This window comes from Bubalus bubalis, chromosome 16 (assembly GCF_019923935.1).
Source record: "Bubalus bubalis isolate 160015118507 breed Murrah chromosome 16, NDDB_SH_1, whole genome shotgun sequence".
Classification (NCBI taxonomy): domain Eukaryota; kingdom Metazoa; phylum Chordata; class Mammalia; order Artiodactyla; family Bovidae; genus Bubalus; species Bubalus bubalis.
Genome location: NC_059172.1, coordinates 61,494,097 through 61,514,051, shown reverse-complemented (window position 1 = coordinate 61,514,051; position 19,955 = coordinate 61,494,097). Strand labels below are relative to the sequence as shown.

Here is a 19,955-nt window from a genome sequence, read left to right as displayed (position 1 = left end):
GGGGGTAGGGGCGCCCTAGGGGTCCTATCCAGCTCCTTTCTCCCTCTTCATGATGCCGGAGCAGCCCCTCCAACTCAAAAAGTCTTAGTCATTCAGTTGTGTCTGGCTCTTTGATACCCCATGGACTGTAGCCCCCCAGGCTCCTCCGTCCATGGGATTTTTCCAGGCAAGAATACTGGAGCGGGTTGCCATTTCCTTCTCCAGGGGATCTTCCTGACCCAGGGATGGAACCCAGGGCTCCTGCATTACAGGCATGCTCTTTACTGTCTGAGCTACCAGGGAAGCCCCCTCCAACTCAAGGATGTTTGCAATTGTCAGAGAAGAGAACATCTTCCACCCCAAATGAAACGGGAGGGGAGAGTGCCGGGCACAACATTTAAAAGAATGACAAAACCTGAGGACACGCCATCGACATTGAAACCAAATGGGTCCAAGATGGCGGAAGAGCCAACTTCCACTAGACCTTGAGCCTCAATATAGGCTTACGGTAACACATCAGCAAGCTCAGTGACATACCCACCTGACGTACCCTGACGTTCTGAGGCCAACCATCAAAGAGCAGGTGGTGGCCCAATTCCTGGAAATCACTCCCCCCAGTTCCTGGAAATCACTCCCCCCAATTTCTTCCCCAAATAGTTGGAATACTCCTCCTACTCATTAGCCTATGATATTACCCAGCCCTTAAAACTAACCATGCCATATTTTGAGGCCGTTCTCACCTTCAGAGATGAGCCACACTCTGTCTGTGGAATGTAAGTGGGCCTGGTTGGTTTAAGTCCTGATCTGAGTTACGTGGTTTCACAACCCCTAACGAGCTACAGCCCCAGGCCTGCCTTTGCGTGCCCCCCTCGTGGGCTGCTGCAGCCTCTGCTCCAGGGGTGGAGCAGAGGACACCTGTTGGTCCCACGTACATGCCGAGTGCAGGGGTCCTTTCTAGCAAAGCTGGCAGCAATGTGTCTCCTACGCTGTGGTCTCTGGATCGTGGTACCAGCCTCACGGGCCCTGGACACTTCCCCCCACACAGACCACGGTCTACCGCAGAGAGCCCTGGGAGCTGCTTTGAAAGGGCTTGTGCCCTGGAACACAGGTTATAAATCAAGCCTGCATATTAGGACCTCCTAGGTGAGGTGTGCAGGATGAGGAGGAATGTAAGAGTTTTTTTAAAAAAACCTGGCCCCACCCTTGAGCAGTTAAACCAGCACTGACCCCACCCTAAACCAGTTAAACCTAAACCAGGGTGGTGGTGGTTTAGTCGCTAAGTCATGTCAACTCTTGGGATCCCAGGGACTGTAGCCTGCCAGGGCTACCTCTGTCTATGGGATTCTCCAGGTGAGAATACTGGAGTGGGCTGCCATTTCATTCTCAATGAAGATCTTCCCCACTCAGGAATCAAACCCGGGTACGCTGCATTGCAGGCAGATTCTTTACTGACTGAGCTACGCCCTTGAAAGGGGAGTCGCTCAGTCATGTCCAACTCTTTTGAGACCCCATGGACTGTAGCCTATCAGGCTCCTCCGTCCATGGGATTTTCCAGGCAAGAGTGCTGAAGTGGATTGCCATTTCCTTCTACAGGGGATCTTCCCGACCCAGGAATCGAATCTGGGTCCCCCGCATTGTGGGCAGATGCTTTACCGTCTGAGCCACCAGGGAAGCCCGAGCTATGCCCTTCAGTTCAGTTCAGTTCAGTTGCTCAGTCGTGTCCGACTCTTTGCGACCCCATGAATCGCAGCACGCCAGGCCTCCCTGTCCATCACCAACTCCCGGAGTTCACTCAGACTCACATCCATCAAGTCAGTGATGCCACCCAGCCATCTCATCCGCTGTCGTCCCCTTCTCCTCCTGCCCCCAATCCCTCCCAGTATCAGATCCTGGTATCAGCTGGAGAACAGCCAAGGCTGAGGATAACCACCAGGGGGCGTCCTGTGGTTCTTCTCTCCGTGCCCTTAGCATCACCGTGAAGACCGTCACTGGCCAGCAGCCCAGGATAGTGGTCTTTTACTCTCCTGGTTGGAAAAGTGGGGACCCTGGGGACCGGGACAGGGTTGCACTCAGTGGACTGTTCCATCCGCCTGCTCCCTGCTGGCTTCCTGCCCATCCTCCTTGGGCAAAACTTGAAGTTCCAAATGCCCCTGGGAGTTGTGCCTCTTCTAGAACATGCTGGAGCAAGAAGAGGGAAAGAGGGGACATGACACTGTTTGTTTCTCCTCACACCCTGAGGTCTAAGTTTAGCTCCACGCCTAGAATTCTGCACGAGCCAGAGAAAGGGTGTGGGGCTTCATGTTCAAAGCCAAGTGAGTTCAGATCAATAGTCAAGAGAGAACCACAGAAGGGCAATAGCATCTGGCTTATCCTATGGGGAAGAGTCTGAGGGGAGACTTTGAAGAACCAAGTTAGAAAAAGTAAATGATTTTTTTTTTGTTTTTGCACCTATTGTCCCATAAATGCTGAGGATCCCACAGAGATGCAAACAGGACTATCCCTAGGATTCATTTCAGCTCTGATGATCCCAGGGTCTAAACGGTGATTCCCCAGACCCTGGCTTTCTCTACTCTAATGGAGTTCTCAGTGTCAGGCCAGCTCCAGCCAACACAGACTTCTCATTGCTTACTAGCACCTTCTTCTCCCTTCCCAAGCCATCCCAAGCCAGACAGACACAGACCCTACAGACACACACAGCTTCTACCCTGAGTGCCATTTCAGCACAGATGCCTTCGAGAGGTTTCCTAGGGATTTTTAGAATTGCATTTTACTAAGGCCCTTGACATTCCCAAGGAGAGGATCTCAGTTGAATTTCAAACCTGTTTAGGGGAGACTGGGGAGGAGGATAGGAACCTTTGATTTCCTACCGGACGTTTCCACGCGGGGGTCCTACAGACCCTTAAACTCAGTGTCCCAAACAGAACCCCCACAAGCCCTGCTCCTTGCCCTTGTCCCTCACCTAGTTGTCGTTCAGTCACTGAGTCGTGTCTGACTCTTTTCGACCCGTAGACTGCAGCACGTCAGGCTTCCCCGCCCTTCACTATCTCCCAAAGTTTACTCAAACTCATGTCCATTAGATGGATGTGCCATTGAGTCATTTAGTTGTGGGGACCCCAGCCAATCTAGGAGTCTTTCTAGACCAGCACTGTCCAACAGAACTTTCCAGGAGAACAGAAATAATCTGTATCTGCCACTAACTCCACGTGCTGCTGAGCACTTGAAATGTGGCTGATGCAACTGAGGGATCTGATTTTTAATTTCAATCTGTTAAATTTGAGCAGCCACAGGTGGCTTGTGCACAGACAGGGGGGTCTACCCTCCTCTCTCTCTCCCCTCGCCCCCCAGCATCCAATCAGTTACTAAGCTCACCAGGAAGGGCTTTCCGGGAGCTGGGATGTTGGAGGACGACAAGGACATAGCAGACAAGGGGCAAGGTCTGGACTAGCTGGAAGGGGTGGGGACCCCAGAGGCTGGGGAATGTGAAAGAGCAACGGACCTGTTTGTGGGTGTGGACAGCCCAGCGGAAGAGCAGATGGTGGGCGAGAGGGTGGGCACTTCACCGGGAGACCTTGACACCCTTCCTAATTCCAGAGCTTGGACTCAGCGTGCGGGGGAGTTGGGAGCTGCGGTCACTCTACCGAGAAGGAGGATACCATCAGAACAAACCATGCCTTCCAAAGACCCCTCACCACATGTAGGAGGAGGAAAGGGGTGATGGAGAAGGGAGTCCTCCTGTGAGGGGCCCTGGAGTCTGGCAGAGCTGTGGTGGATTCTCTCTCTCTCTCTCTTTTTTTTTAATATTTATTTGACTACACTGGATCTTAGTTGCAGCATGTGGGATCTAGTTCCCTGACCAGGGATTGAACCCGGGCCCTCTGCATTAGGAGCACAGAGTCTTAGCCACTGGACCATCAAGGGAGTCCCTGGGGTGGATTCTTTACCTAGATTCTGAGTGCCACCTCCCTCTTTGTAACACCTGTTGTTGAGAGGATGAAATGAGATGATGCGCATCACCAGTCTGTACAGGGACTCCCTTCACTTTCTTTTCCTCCATCATTCTGGTCCCACCTTTTTCTCATCATGATTTTGTTCACTTGCTCACTACCGTCTATCTAGACAAGCCTCAACACCACTGCTTAAGCCAATACATCCCACCCACCAAGGAGAGCCCTGGGAGATGAAAAGTGAAAGTCACTCAGTTGTGTCCGACTCTTTGCGACCCCATGGACTACACAGTCTGTGGAATTCTCCAGGCCAGAATACGGGAATGGGTAGCCTTTCCCTTCTCCAGGGGATCTTCCCAACCCAGGGATCGAACCCAGGTCTCCTGCACTACAGATGGATTCTTTACCAGCTGAGCCACCAGGGAAGCCCAAGAATACTGGAATGGGTAGCCTATCCCTGCTCCAGGGAGTCTTCCTGACCCAGGAATTGAAACAGGGTCTCTTGCATTGCAGGCAGATTCTTTACCAACTGAGCTATCAAGGAAGCCCTGCCTGGGAGATGGCACTACCTGTCTAGCTGTCCCAGAGATGCTGATGGTTTGTTCTGCCTGGGAGGCCTCCTGTGCTGGGAATAGTGGTCCCTCAGGGGGCTTCTCCTGGTTGTGGGGCTAGGAGCCCAGAATGAGCAGAGGGGTTGGCAAGCTGTATTAACAGAAGTTAAAGGCAGGGAGGAAGTCCAGACCGACTGTGGGAACCAGTCCCCAGGTGCGGCACCTGTGTAACCTCATACCGCAGTCACGGGGTTCCCCCAGGGACCAACGGAAAAAGCCTGGGGCTGAAAAGACACCCTAGAAGTATCAAGGACATGAGGGGCCTGGGAGACTGTCCTATCAAAGCCAACCAGGAAGGGTGGAGCCCCATGAAAGAATGATGGGCTGGACAGAAGACAGGGCTGGTCTCCAGCCTGTGGTGGGGAGTGGCGGGGGGCGGTATAGCCAGGGGGTAGAACACCAGAGGGGCCTCGGGGCTCCCTGAGCACAGGAACAGCAGCTCTGGTCCTCTGTTCAAGGCCATTCACCACCTTCTCACCCCCATCAGCACCCAGAGAACACAACTCCAGCGGGGGCTCCAGCACCCCCAGGCCCGTGTGCCTCCAGCGCTCCAGCTGGTCCTGCCATCCACACCCCTTCCCTTCATGGTCCCGGGCCCTTCTCCTCCCAGGGTGGGTCAGAGGCCTACTGATCATCTTTCAAGACCCAACTCACCTGTCCCTGCCCTCGAAGACTTCTCCGATTGCCTGGCTGGAGACAGTCACCCTGTCCCAATGCTCCCTACAAGCGAGGTTCCTTCCTGGATGTGAGCCCATCACTGCATCTGCTTATTTCCACATTCTATTAATACCTGGTCCTTCCTCCACACTCCATCCATGCCTGCTGGATCAGATACAGGCAGCAGGGCTGTTACTGTAACTTAAGGGATGGCGGTAGCTGCCAGGCAGGGCTGAGGTAGGGAGGGAAGGTGTTGGGGGCTGGGTAGTGTGGGCTTTGAAGCTGGGCCATCCACTACCGTATGATTTTGTGTGTGTGTTAATCACTCAGTCATACCTGACTCTTTGTGACCCTATGGACTGTAGCCCGCCAGGCTCCTCTGTCCATGGGATTTCCCAGGCAAGAATACTACAGTGGGTTGCCATGCCCTCCTCCAGGGGATCACACCAGCCTGTGCCCTTAGGCTGCTGAAACTTTCTTAGACTTGGCTGCATCATCTGACAGCTTATCTGCTGCTTATCTAACTGGCTTGTGATAATAATCAGATGCCCTGTGGTCAAAGGGCAGATCTGTTAGTAAGCACTCAACAGATTATTTTCCTGCAGTTTCTCCAGAGTTTCTGCAGAGTCAGGAACTTTTCTCTTGGAAGAGGTCACCAACAACCCAGCCTTCTGCAGTCTTTTGTCAAGGATGCTCTTGGAAGGAGGTGACTATTTTTCTTTGCCAGTCCATCCAGAGGAGGAAAGGGTGGCTCTCCTTCAGTACCTTGGGGTGGGCTGTGACCCTGAGACCTCTTGCAACACACCTAAAGTAGTGTCAGGCCAGCTGGAGGGCAGGGCAAGCCCCATCAGTGGGTCATGCCCCCTGACACACATCTGCGAGGCCCCAGGAGACGTACAAGGGCTTCCATGTCAGCAGAGTAAGGCGGCCATGCCTGCATCTACCAGGAGAGGGAAGGGTCCAGGGCTGATGTTCCAGTGCGCAGAGGCACAGCATGAGGGCTCAACCTGCTTCAAGGATGAAGAGAGAACTGCATCCAAAAAAAAAAAAAAGAGAGAGAGAGAGAACTGCAGAGGGTGCAGGATGGGGTGGGGGAAGTGATTTGGACACGAGGCTAAGAATGGCCCGGGCAGGGGTGTCCCTGCTGTGGGCTTTTTGGCTCTGTAACCCAGAGCAGCACCTGCTGTGGGAAGAACTAGACCACAAAACTCATCTCCTCCAGGCAATTTCCTTTCTCTCTTGCCCACGCCATCCCTTCCGCGTCCTGGATGCAGCTTGGAGCCTGACCTCCACAGACTATACTCATGGGGCCAATAGGAAGTGTTTGCAGTTGAACCTGGTCAGGAAAGCCCTAGGAAAGAAGCCCTCTGCCTCTCCCATGTCCCAGGTGGTACCACCTCCCTCCCCGCAGCTCCTGCCTTCCTCCTCAGCACCTGACTCCCAGCTTCTGACCCTGAGGATCCGGGGGGTTGGGGGGTGTGGGGGGCTGCCTTCCTCTCTCCAGCCTCACACACACATCTCCAGACAGAGCCCCGGGTGAAGATGGCAGAAAGCACAATTGAGTGTGGTGGGCACACAGCATTTTCTGTGGACTTGGAGCTGCATGGCTCCAACCACGTAAAAGTCCTTTCCAGACGCCCTGCAGGCCGGGGGCTGTGCCCTGCAGCGCTCACCCTGCTTTGTTTGCCAAGGAGCCGAGCTGAGATGGGAGAGGGAGTGGGAAGCACTTGGTAGCCAAGTGCCCCTTCTCTCCGCCCCCCAGAGATCCACTAAGCCAGCGTGGTCTTCCTCTGCAAAGAGGGTCTACTCTCTCCCCACCAGCTTCCTATTTCCCTTGATGCCCCCAGAACCAGAGGAAGGGAGGGATGCCTGGTTGGCCGGAGGGGACCTTCAGTCACGTGGATGCCCAGACTCCTGCCTACTGCTACTGAAAATCTACTAAAACCCACTCCTCCTAACCTGCACGCCCACCCCCAGCATATACTCATGTGGTCCAGCTGCCCAAATGGTCATTGTTCTATTCACAGTCACCCTACGGGCCACATCCTAAAAATCTGGTCCCAAATGGTTTTCTTTCTCTCTCTCCTGTTAAAAAAAATTTTTTTCCTGACTACAGTGCCCTCTCCTAACTTTACTCAGGGCTGGTCAGGGAAGGGGCTGGATGAATAACATCAGATGCATATTTGTAAGGCCTGGGCTCAAAAGCCAGCCTTGACACCTGACAACCACCATCCCTACTTGAAAGGTCTCTCCTCTGTAATGGGGGGGGTCATATGGGCTGACCACCAGGGGTCACAAGGAGGACAGGATGGCATGGGAGGCAGAGGTGTCTGCTAACACCACGGACACAGCCTGGGTCCTGGGCCCAGGAGGGCAGAGAGGCAGGGGGGCACAGGCTGGGCCACACCTCCCCAGGATAGGGGTGATGTGGGAAGGCAACCAAGACAGGTGGGCACCCTGGCAAGACCCCCAAAGCATGCCAGTCCTCAAAGCCCCTGGGTGCAGGCAGCTGACTGCCTGTTCTGAGCCCACCCGGAGCAGAACGTGCAGTCGCTTCCAGGGGCCTCTGCCCCACCATCGAGGAAGTCCTCTGCCATCAGACTTCCTGCCCTCCCCAGGTCCCTACCTATTTGCTCCCGGGTCAAGCCACGCTGGGGCTGCTACCTCCTGAGTCACCCTCGTCACCTAGGTAAAGAGCGCCACGGGGCTGGGCATCGTGTGCCCGTGACAATGGTCGCCGCTTGCAGCCAGGACTCTGCCCAGAGCTTTCACCACTGTCGTGTGAGTATTGGGCTAACGCCTGACGTCCACTGGATTGTGAACTCCAGAAAAGCAGGGATGGTAACCCCCTTCTTCACTGCTCATTCCTAGCGCTTCGCTTAGGGTCTGGAGTACCATAAACAGTTGCTCAGTGAATATTCACCCAGTAAGACCATGCTGGGTGGATGGATGGATGAATGGATGCAGTTTATCCTGCACTACTGCCTTCTCAATTCCTGGGACATCTCCTGAGCCTGCGGCCACCTGGAACCTCTCCAGAGCCCAGCAGGGGATGAATAAGGGACCTAAGCTTTGGAGACTTGCAGCCACAAGCAGACATCTGAGAGGATGGCTGCACGGCGCCCCACCGTGCCTGACCAGGAAGGCTCCTCCCTTAAGTGGTGCTTCCTGGCTGCATGCTGGTGGAGGGCGCCTGGGGTGCAGACTCCGTGTTCCATAAAGGCAGATCAATGATCCTTTGATTAAAAGGCATTCTACAGACAAAGACGGGCATGGAGGCAGAAACACAGGAGAATGGACAGGAAAGAGAAAATCAGAGGGCTGCTATGCCCAGCCTGGGGCTCCCTTCTGCCCTCGCTGATCGGGGCAAACGTGGGCTGTTGGGCCCTCTGGGGAGACAGCCAGAGCCTGGGCCACCCCCTTCCACCTTGGTGTCCCTGGGTCCCCCGCCATCCCTTTGCCCCCGAAGCACTGAGGGGGGGGAGGAGGTGGAGCCCAGCCCTCCCCCTGCCCACTCCAGCTGTCAATCTGCTGTCTGGCACAAAGACGCGAAGCTTCGTGACAGCTGTGGGCAGCTTTCCCTGCCCCGCCTCCCACCCCTGCCTGCCCTCTTCCCCTCTTCTCCTGTCAGTGCTCTTCCCAACCTGCTCTCGGGCTACCTTCCCTCCCTTCCTCTTTCCTCCCTCCCTCCCTCCCTCCTCTCTCTTCCTCTCTTTCTCTCTCCATCCTTTTGTCGTCTCTTCTACCCTGTGTGACCCCCTAAGATTTCTAATGCTAACAGGAGTCTTTAAGCTCCCGTTCCAGGTCAAGATCATTTATAGACTCTGTGTGTGCATGTGTGTGTGCGCATGTGTCTGCACACATGTGTGTGCATGCACGTGCCCTCGTGCATGTGCCTGGACTCCGGGCTGTGTAAGAGCTGAGAGGTCCCTGGGGGTGCTAGCCTCCTTGGGGGCCTAATGCCTTTCCCAAGAGGGGGTAGCTGGGTTATCAAGCTGAGCTAGCCCCTCCCCTGAGCTAGACTCGCAGCCTGCTCTGCCCATCTTCTGGCATCGGGTGTTCTGGGGACAGGAGCCTCTCCCAGGGCTTAGCACTATGTTCAGGTTCAGGGAGAAGATCAAAGTCCATAATTAAGTGTTCAGGGCAAGTCAAGTGCTCCAAACTTTTGGTGCTAAAAATATTGTATTTAGCATGCAAATTACGCCCTGACAGCTCCCAGGAGCCTGAGCCCGTGGGAGCCAGCACCCTGTTTATTACCACTGCTGTTATTCTCAAGGTGGTAAGAATATTCCTCCTTCACCGGCTTGATTTTATATTTCATTTTTAAAAAAGCCAAACTTCTGTTGTTGTGTCAGTGCCGAGTCGTGGCCCCAGAAGGCTCGGAGCTGTGACCGGTCTGGAGGCCAGGAGGCAGGAGGACACGAGGCCACGTCGCGCAGTAAGTGGGTCCTGATACCAGACAGGGCAAGGGGCGGATACGGACCCGGGCAGGGCTGCACCTCGAAGGCCACTGTTTCCAGAAGCCTCGTCTGCCCTGGTGGGTGAGCAGGGCTGAAGCCTGGGCCTGCGGAGGTGCTCGGACCTGGAAAGAGGAGGCGAAGGGCAGGGGGCAGCCTGGCTTGCCCTGTGGCTCTGGTGATTAGGGAGCCCTGGGGATGCCACATGATTCCCACTGGAAATGTTCTGCATGCCATCCTGGCCAACAGTTGAAGCTCAGGGCCACCCCACATCAGCACTGAGCGCTCAGATCCACTGGGAAGGAGGGGCTGGGATAAGTGGGACACACACAGGCATGTGCCTCTTCTCCTGGTCCTCCCGGCACAGCCCCTGTGCTCCTCCCCCCTCCCCACCAGCACCCAGTCCTGTCCCTCTGACAGTGTCAGGGCCCCCCCCCCCCCACCCTGGGGTCTCTCCATCTCACAGCCCCGCACACGCAGAGCCCTGGCCGCACGCGATGTGGAGGACTGAGGGGACATTGCGCCCCCCGCCCAAGGGAGCCTCGAGGGGACTCTTGTCAAAGTTTTATTAGTGTGGAGCATGTGTAGTGATGTTACAGAGTGTGGGGCCTGAGGAGAGGCTTCCCCTCTCCCCTCAGCAGCTGCTCAGCCGTGGGCTCCTCTAAGGCAGAGGCAACAGAGAAAGGGGACAGGACTGCGAAAAGGTGAGAGGAAGAGAAAAGGACAGTGGTTTGTGGCAGAGGGTGGCAGGCCCCCTGCCAAGGACCCCAGACACCTCCAACCCCAGCCCCAGACGTGACGAGCCCGCCTTCTCTGCCAGAACCCCCACTGGCCCAGCATTTGCTAAGAGAAGGCCTGTACCCATGTCCGTCAGCAAAGTGGGCTTGGGGTGGGGGAGTCCTGTCCACACAGGACCCCCACCCCCACCCACGCCCCAGGCCCTTGGAGACCCGGGATCCTCCATCTCAGGGGCATGGAAACCTCCTGGTGAGCGGGTGGATCAGGACCACTGCTGTGGATAACTGAGCGGCTCCTGCCAGGCCAGGTGGGAGAAGGGGTGAGGAGTTTGGGCTTCTGCTTCTCTGGGGTCCATCCAGACCTGGGGTGTACGCGGGTCTCCCAGGCCTGACACTGCCTGGGGCCGTGGCCAGAGCTCTGGCTTCTCAGGTGTAGGCCCTGGGTGGCTGTGACTGTCCACTCCTCCCCACCGCCCGCGCCGGCACGGCCTGTGAAAACCAGGCCTCTGAGCCTGGATACTGGCCCCGCAGCCGCAGAGCCCCAGAGCCCCAGAGAAAGGTCGGAGAAGGCAGCTCCGTCTTTGGTGCCAAAGAGAGAGGGTCTGGGAGTGGGCGGAGGCCCCCGTGAGCTGCCCCTGAGCCCGGGGGTCCACCCGTGGCGCCTCGCTCTCCAGCGCTGCCCCCCCCCCCCCCCCGCTGCTCCAAGGTGCGCGGATGGTGCGGGGCAGGAGCCAAGCTAACACTGCAGGGCCTGCGGGCGAGGACATGGCCCAGGCTGCCCTGCGCCGCGCTTGCCCGCGGCTCCCGGGGCCCCAGGCGGGGCCGCGGGGCAGGGAAGGGGAGAGGCGGGCTGCTGTGCAGGTAGGCAGCAGGGTCAGCAGTGTAGGATCTTCAGGAAGGCCTTGCGGAACTCGATGTTGAAGGTGGTGTAGATGATGGGGTTCACGGCGCTGTTGACGTAGCCCAGCCACGTGAAGGCGCTGTACAGCACGGGCGGGATGTTGCAGTCACAGTGTATGTTCAGGATGTGGGTGATGAAGAAGGGCAGCCAGCAGATGATGAACACGCCTGCGGGTGAGGGCGGCGGTCAGGGGGCCCTGCGCGGGGGCCGGGAAGGGCGGGGCCCGAGGGCGCACGGGGTGGGGGAGGGGCAGGGGGACCTGGACCCGGATCGCTTGCTGCAGCCCCGCCCAGGCACCAGTGCGCACGCCCAAAAGCCTTGTCTCGTTCACCCTCATTTATCTCGGTCGAGGGGGCGGTTAGGGGGGAGGTTGTGGGAGTAGGGGGTTGGGGGGAGGGTTCCTCACTGCCCCTTTAATTGTTCACAGCGTTGGTTCCACTGGGTCTTGGTTGAGGCAAGTAAACTTCCTGATTCCTCAACAATAGCAGCATTAACAACAGTGCAGGGTACTGACTTGAAGTTGTAAAATGCTTTCACCACCGTGCATCACTTGATGACCACAACAACCCTGAGAGGTAGTGTACTCTGCTAACAAGGAGACTGAGAGAAGTGACTTGCTCAGGGTCACTAGGTTCTCAGAGCCACCATGGTACACTGGTCAAGTTCAGATTCTAGAAACAGCACGTGTTTGCATGTGTGCTAAGTTGCTTCACTGGTGTCCCGACTCTGCAACCCTGTGGACTGTAGCCCTCCAGGCTCTTCTGTCCATGGGATTCTCCAGGCAAGAATGCTGCCTGAGTTTAAATCACGCATCCTCTTTGATCAAGTGACACAAGCTCTCTGAACCTCAATTTCCCCATCTTTAAAATGAGCATAATTATAGCATCTACCTAGTCAGGTATGTCATTGGGTTTGACCTGTGCCTGAAAAGTGCCAGTCCTATGACCTACCAGCCCTGGTTAGGGAGCGATGGCAGGTAAGGGGGCCTACATTGCTGGGTCCGTCGCCCTGCTGGGGTTGGGCAGGGCCGGGCTGCGGCCAGGGGCCAGGGCCGACTCACCGAGAACAATGGCGAGCATCTGGGTGGCCTTCTTCTCCTTCTGCTGGGAGAGCTTCCTGCGGCTCATGGTCTTGAGAGAGGTCCGGGTTTTGCCATTGGGCATGGACTGGATCTCAAAGATCTTGGCAATCTTGGGGTGGTCTTTGGCATGCCCGTTCTTCTCTGGCTTTGCGGGGCTGTCGGGTGTGCTATGCAGGCCGTGGTGGGATGGGTCGGGGAGGGTCAGCTGGTGGTGGCTGGGGGGGATGGGGCTGTATCGGGTCCTCTCAGGTGGGCTGGTGCTGGAGAGCATCTCCATCTCTAGCTCCTGGGCTCGGCGGGCAGCGTCCTGCACAGAGGCAGAGAGCACTGGGTGGAGCCAGGCAAGCTCTCAGCCCTCGGCCACCCAGCCTCGCCTTGGCCTCCCTGGCCTCACCTGGCTTCACCCAGGCTCCCTTATCTCCTCTGGAGACCCCTGCAAGCATCCCAGGGTCCCTCTGCCAGAGAGGCAAGGGGGATGGTCACTGGGAGGCAAGGGCTGTTTTGGGTACAGGACCCAGGGCCCACGGCAGCCTCCGCCTGCCAGGTCACCCCCAGCCCCTTCCTGGAGCAATCCTCAAGCAGCCTCAGTGATCTCACCACCACTCTGTGGGGGCTTCATACCCAGGCACTTCTCTTCCAGGAGCTGAGCAACACTTGCTGAGTGCCAAGCTGAGTGCCAGGAGCCAAGCTGGATGCTGAGAGTAAGTTAGTGATTGACATTTAGTGCCTGCCTCTCCAGGAGCTCATGTTCTAACCACAGAGAGGGCACCCTGTTCTTCTTACCCCGGCACTTGTACCAGCACTCACAGGTGAGCTTCACTCCTGCTAGACTGCTGGACGTGCCGGAGGGCGAACCCCTCTATCCCCACATCTTCCCTGCTGGGCTGATCTGGAGGGCCCTGACCTCAGGTCTTCACAGCTCCCCAGGTCCTTCCCCATGCCCCCTTATTCCAGGCTTTGGGGTCTCAGTCTGAGCTTCTGAAATGCAGCCTCACTGTGCCTTGATCCTTGCCCTCAAGTCGTTCCGTGGAGTCCTGCCTTTGCTGGTGATCGTCAACTGCTCAGATGACAAGTGGGGGCCCTGCTTGCTGAAGACACCTGACCTGGACTCGGTGTACAGGTCTCCGTGTGTTCCCTGGCCCCATCCTCTGCTCATGCTGGGGGAAGGGACATCTGCTGCTTGGACCCTGGTGCTACTATCCCTGGGCAAAGCCTGGGATCTGCTGGGGACTGTGGGTTTCTGGGCTCTAATTACAGGCTGCACTGTACTGTGAGCCCCGAGTGCTCTGCTCTCTCCCTCCTGCCACGAGCTCCCAGCTTCCAGCCCCCAAACCTGCCTGTCAGGCGGTATGTGCAAATAAAAAGAACATGGGCATGGGTTTCAGAGAGTCACTTAGGTCTGGGCTCAGCTATTCATTCTCTCGCTAACTGTTTAGCCTTGGGTGAGTTACCTAACCTCTCTGAGCCTCTGTTTCCTCTTCTGTAAAATGAAGATCCATAAAATCAATAAGACTTACCTCTCAGGGTCGCTGTGAGGATTTGATGAGAAAATAGAAAGATGGTAGGTGTTCAATTAATGGTCATAGCCATTAATATTATTGTTATATGGCCAAGCACTTTCTCCCATCCACCTCCTTACACTAAGGGTAATTCTTTGTGCCCTGTAGAATTAATTGAGCTGTCCTGCTCCACGCCTACTTATGAGTGTGTGTGGTGAGCTTGGCCTCAGCTGAGGCAAAGTGGGGGTCCTGGGAGGGGCTCATCCCTCGGACCAGCTGGTGAGGTCTCTGAGAATCATGGCAGGTCGTTTCCCTGGAGGTAGACAGACGGGGCTCTGGGTCCCTGACCTGAACACTTACCACTCTCCGCCTGTTCACTGGGAAACTCCCATTAGACTTCATGATAACGGTGCAGAGTTTCATGTCCTCGGGGTGAGTACAGTTGCCCTGTGGAGTGAGCCAGCACATGGGTCATGATGGGGAGGGGGGTGGGGACAGAAACCCAATGCAGGGTAGTCAGGCTGGGCATGGGAGCTCAAAGAAAGGCAGAGATTAGGAGGGTGGGGCCTGAGCAGGCAACTGAGGCAAGGTTGAAGGTCGGTACTGTGACGTGATGAGGTGGGCAGGAGGAGGGACAACAGGACTCTGACTTCTAAGTGGCACCTGCTAAGGATCTGGCACCCCACCGGGCATGCCCAGTCCCTCTCACGCTAAATCCTCAAGACCACCCTGTGAGATCTTTATTCTTATTCACACTTAACAAATGAGAAGACGGAGGCTCAGAGAGGTTAAGCAACTTGCCCAAGGTCACTCAGCAAAAAAGCAGCAGTGCCAGGATTTGAACATGATGTGTCTAAGCCCCAAGCTCTTATTCCTTCTGTGCCTACATACCATCTTCCTCTGGAAGGGTTGAGTGGGGAGGGAGGGGAGGAAGAAGTCACAAGATACAAGGGTGGAAATGCAAAGGGGGCAGAGGAGGGAAGCAGGTGAGAGCAGGTGAGCAGAAGGAGAATTGAGCAGAAGAGGACGGAGCACAGAAAAGAAAGAAGATGGGATGAAGGTGTCAGAGAGACGGAAAGGGAGATGGAAGGCTAGAGTGAGCGAAGGAAGAGGAAGGAAAGCAAAGGAGAGGAGCAAGCCGGGTGCAAGAACTGCTGCGCTCAGACAAAGGTTTCCTCCTAGGTACTCTCCACCCCCTCCCCACCTCCCCGTCCTGGAGACTCAAGTTGCCCACTGAGGTCCCAGCTCTGAAATCTGCCCTCCTCCTGGCTCCTTCAGCCTGGACCCCAGCCCGCCCCGCCCCCCGGGTCACGGTGAGGCAGAGACATTGGGGGAGGGGGGTCTCGGGACCTTGAGCGGGGCCTTCAGGTTGGCCCGGAAAGCCCGGCTGCTGCGCTTGGTGTTGACGCGCTTGCGCCGCCTGCGGAGGACGATGTAGATCTTGATGTAGACCAGCAGGGTGACGATGAAGGGCACGTAGAAGGAGACGATGGAGGAGTAGACCACGAAGGCGGGGTTGGCGATGATGCACTCGTTCTGGTCTGGGGAGGGAAGAAGGAAAGCCCCTGGGGTGGGCGCGTCAGCGAGGCCCCCCCACCTGGGGCCACAGTACCTGCCTGCTGCCAAGGAGCAATGTTTACAGAGAGTACTGCTCGATGCCTAAGGTGGCCTGGAAGCCTTAGATGTAAACACGCAAATCAGAGTATTAAAAACAACCATGAACAAAAAGCTGCTTCCAAGTGTTTCCATTAATAACCCCTCGTTGCTTCGTCATTGGTTTTGTCATCCATGAGCCCACAAGTGGAGCCACGTTTTTTTTGGAAAAAATAATGGGAGAAAACAATTTTTAAAAAGTAGCTTATTATTTTAGCTTTTCCTGTGTGTTGCGGGGGGAAATCTGACACATTTTAATTTTAGGAACAAGACCACTTGGTCCTCTTTGCTGAACCCAACCTGTGTTCCACTGGCTTTCCACGTTTCCTGTCAGATGCAGCAGATGACTGTGCTGTCTCCCAGGCCTTTCCAGATTAATTCAAGCATGTATAGCCCCATTCCTGCTTCTTGAAATTCCCATGACTCTTAGATTTTGAACCACATGCTTTTGAGTCTTCCTGTGTCCTGTCCAGTAATGGTCTCCAAAGGCACGCTGGCATTATGTGCAAGGCATTATGTGAGGCATTATGAGCCCCCAGAGGCTCCCACATGGCAGCTGTGCCTTCTCTAAGATGCTCCTGACTGCCTCACACAGGACCCGGTCACAAGGGGCTAGCCTCTTATTTTCTTCTACCTTTTCTGCTCCAGGTGGCTCAGGCCTAGCCTGAGTTTGGCCAGTCCTTGGGGCTGAAGCTTCATTATCAGGGGTGATGGAGGCCCAGCAGCCTCCCACCCTGGGTGCACACACGCAGACAGGCACAGACATGCAGTCTGCCAGGCTGTCTGATTGGCTCCAACTTAATAAAGTTGAAAATCACCAGGCATCCTCCTGACACATTATCCCCATTCTTCACCCGACACCATTGTGCTCCAAGCCATTTTTCCTCTCTGACCTTACCAGGAACAATCCAGGAGACCTGAGTCACCCTGACCCAGGAGACTCAGCCTGGCTTCAGTCTAAGGTGGTGAACAGGCTCTTGGTGGGCCACCACCCATGTCCATGCCAGGGTTCAGCTCCCTCAGGGGCCAGCTGAGCCCCAGGGGGACAGAGGCAGGACTCACCTGTGTTGTTGAGTCCGAAGAGCATCGGGCAGGAGATGGTAAAGGACAGGACCCAGACGATGGCGATCATGACCGTGACTCGGCGCTTGGAGCTGTAACGTGTGTTGTAGAGCATGGGCATGGCCACGGCTGTGTACCTGCAAGGGCGCGGGGTGTGGCCCCTGAGTCTGGGGCACAGGCCAAGGGACTCCTCACTCCACAGAGACACCCCACTTTGGGAGGATGGAAAATTGGTCCCCCTCCTCTTTACCCTAAATCAACCCTTTCCTGTCCTGGACTTAGCAAGGAAGTTGGTGATGCTCATCAAGTGCTTAATGACTGACAGGCTACCATTCAATCCTAGACTGTGTCTGCCACTCCAGTCTCCCTGCTTGGATTTTAGGTTTCATGAGGGGCCATGGCCTGGGTCTTTGCATCTTTGGAACTGGACCTGCTGCACCTGTGCTGGGCCCATGGAGGGTAGACGTGTTTACTGATGGATTGCTACCTGGGCCCCATAAAGCAAGGATTAGGTCTCATTCAGCAGAAAAGAATAACAACGGTAATTGTTTATGATGGCACACATGGTTCTGCTCAGCACGTCTCAGACATCAGCTCCATTCATCTTCCAAGAATTCTGTTAAGGGCAGAGAGCCAGGGCTTCTGGAAGCCCATATGACTTGTGTGTGCAAATTAGTAAAAGGCTCCAAATGTAGAACTTAGCAAAGTGAGCTCAGCCTGAGTCCCCTTGGCCAGGTGCCCTGTGCAGGACAGAAAACGCTCAACTGACGGTAGAGTCACACATGGGCAGGTGTCATCGTCTTGGTTTCTAGACAATGAAACTCGGGTTCTAAGAACATCGACAATCTGCCCAAGGTCATGTAAGTAAGAAGAGATAGGACCTCCTGCAGTCACGTCAAGTGCTTTCTCTTCTATGCTGATCTCTGTCCAGGGATGCTTGGTCGCATTATTGTCCACAGACACCTCCCTTTATGGGGTCTGTCCTCTCCCAGCCAGACACATATGCACACACACATGCATACAAACACGTGGACTCAGGCACACAGCCAGCCATACAGCATCATGGATAGAGCCTGACCCTGCAGGAGAGGCAGGGCAGCCCGCAAGGTGGATGGTCTGGGTCGCCTCTCCCACCCTGGCTGGGCTCACCTGTCGATGCTGATGGCACACAGGTTCAGGATGCTGGCTGTGCACATCATGACGTCCAGGGTGACGAAGATGTCACAGTGAATCCTGCTGAATCTCCACTCGCCCACCACCTGGAGACAAAGCAACATAGTGTGTGGACAGCAGAGGATACTGGCCCATGCACCAGAGCTTGGTCTCCTGGGGTGATGGGCTCAGCTGAGGTCTGATGGGTCTCAGTGATGGGTCTCCAGCCTGGGGAGAAAAGGGGCAGCCATGGGGAGTTGTGCTCGTGGGTCAATGAGGTCCTTGCCCGGGTCACCTCTCCTCCTAGACACATAAGGCCACTCACTCTGTGCCAAGAAGTTTGGGAGAAGAAAGATGATGAAATTATACAAGTGCTTCAGCTTTGAACCTTCATCTGTAAAACCTTTGTGTGAATACCTTACGACTCTCATGTTACCAATAGGGAAACTACCCCAGAAAAGGGTGGGGACTCGCCCGAGGCCTTCCAGCTCAGTTTCTGGACTCGCCCTGGCCCAGGTATCTCGGGGTGGCGGACTGGGCTGCTCCTTCAGTGCCTAGCATGGGGTATGACACAGAGCTGGGACTCAGTAAGTGTCTGTGAAGAGCAATGATGATTATGAAACAGTGAAGACATTTCTACTCCTTGCTGCACTTGGAGAATGAAAGAGGGGGAAGCTTTAGGAAGAACAGAATGGGCTGGAGATGTGTAATAAGTCATCCCTGGTTCAGTGCAGAACCATGAGTCCAGCTTACGACACAAGCATTTCACACCCTTCTTTCCCCTGACACACACACGCATACCCCACATGCACACCCCCACCCCACAACTCCCCTTTACACATACAGACACACACGCTCACTTAGCAGGCCACCCTGGCAGCTGTGGAAGCTTGGAGAAGCCCCATCCCTGGGGACAAGAGTCAAGACAGGGAGATACAACTTGGGCCACTACCTACTGGAGAAAGAGGAGCAGGAAAGCCGGTCCTGGTGATGGGAGCAGAGCAGTAGCCACTCTGTGGGGCACAGCAGGGCTAGTTACAAAGCTCATTCTCGGTGCTGCCCTCTTAGCTGCTCACAAGCATAAAGCCAATTGCTGGCATAAGGACAGTGATGGGCAGTGCATGGAGGGAACTGTAGCTTTTCCTGGAAGACAGGAAGCCTCTTGTGTGGCACTGCCATCTCTGGGGCTCACGTGAGGCAAGGGTATCTAAGCGCTGGCCAGGCAGCCACGCGGCCAGGGTTGGGGGTGTGGGATAGGAGGAGCTTCCCTGGCATCAACAGAGTCTACCTTTAAGGCACCCCTGGGAGGGTCCCAGGCACACCTGGCTCTGTGCCCCACCTTGACATCCTCCTAGGGTAGGACCAGTATTTCCAAGCTGCTCTCACCCACCTGGCAACCTAGATCTGAGATATCAGGGTCATCTCCTCCATCCTCCTCACTTCCTTCCCTCTTCCCTGCCTTCCTTACTTCTAATAGACACTTACTGAGCATCTTATTATGTGTCCAGCCCTGTCCTAGGCTCTGGGGCACAGCGGTGAACAATCCTGACAAAGTCTTTAGGGAGCTCTCAACCCCTGTCCCTAAAGGGTTTCCCGGAGCACAGAAGAAGTGGGAGGGGGGCTTCCTGCAAGGTCCCAGGAACAGCTGCTCTAGAACGCAGGTTGGGGCTTCTGAATCAAAGGCTCAAGAAAGTGTGTCAGTAGCCACTGTTTATAGAACATCTGCTGCGAGCACTTTACCTCATTTATTGTAACTTAAAGCTCATGGAGTTGGACACGACTGAGCAACTGAACTGAACTGAACTGAAAGCTCATACAAGAGGGCGCTGCTTACGCCCACTCCTGGATGAGGGGTGAAGCTCTGGAGTACACCCAGATCATGTGCAGCAGGGCTGGGATTTGAAGCAAGTTTTTTGGGGCAGCACATCCTATGCTCTCTCCTGAGCTGCCTTGGAAGGGACCATCTAGTTTGTCAGAAGAGGAGACAATTACGTAAAAAGTCCTTAGATAAACAGGGCTTTCCAGGTGGCGTCAGTGGTAAAATATCTGCCTACCAATGCAGGAGAGGCAAGAGACTCGGGTTTGATTCCTGGAGCAGGAAGATCCCCTGGAGGAGGAAATGGCAACCCACTCCTATGGTATTCTTGCCTGGAAAATTCCATGGATAGAGGAGCTTAGTGGGCTACAATCTGTGTGGTCAGAGTCGGACACGGCTGACTAAG

At 55.5% G+C, this 19,955-nt stretch overlaps 1 protein-coding gene and 1 non-coding gene across 2 annotated transcripts in view; both read right to left on the bottom strand.

Annotated features, from left to right (window-relative positions):
• Positions 1-3,824: 3,824 nt before the first annotated feature.
• TRNAR-CCU lies at positions 3,825-3,898 on the bottom strand. Its single transcript has one exon. It is a non-coding gene; the product is annotated as a tRNA-Arg (tRNA).
• A 6,299-nt stretch (positions 3,899-10,197) lies between these two features.
• Positions 10,198-19,955, bottom strand: part of DRD2 (dopamine receptor D2) — a 70,677-nt gene continuing 60,919 nt past the window's right edge. Inside the window, exons 3-8 of the mRNA XM_045162998.1 lie at positions 17,731-17,840; positions 16,582-16,718; positions 15,217-15,407; positions 14,227-14,313; positions 12,347-12,674; positions 10,198-11,453 (exon numbers count right to left, since the gene is read on the bottom strand). Of these exons, the coding sequence (XP_045018933.1) occupies positions 11,260-11,453; positions 12,347-12,674; positions 14,227-14,313; positions 15,217-15,407; positions 16,582-16,718; positions 17,731-17,840 (1,047 nt within the window). The 3' untranslated portion in view covers positions 10,198-11,259. The remainder of the gene's footprint in view (positions 11,454-12,346; positions 12,675-14,226; positions 14,314-15,216; positions 15,408-16,581; positions 16,719-17,730; positions 17,841-19,955) is intronic.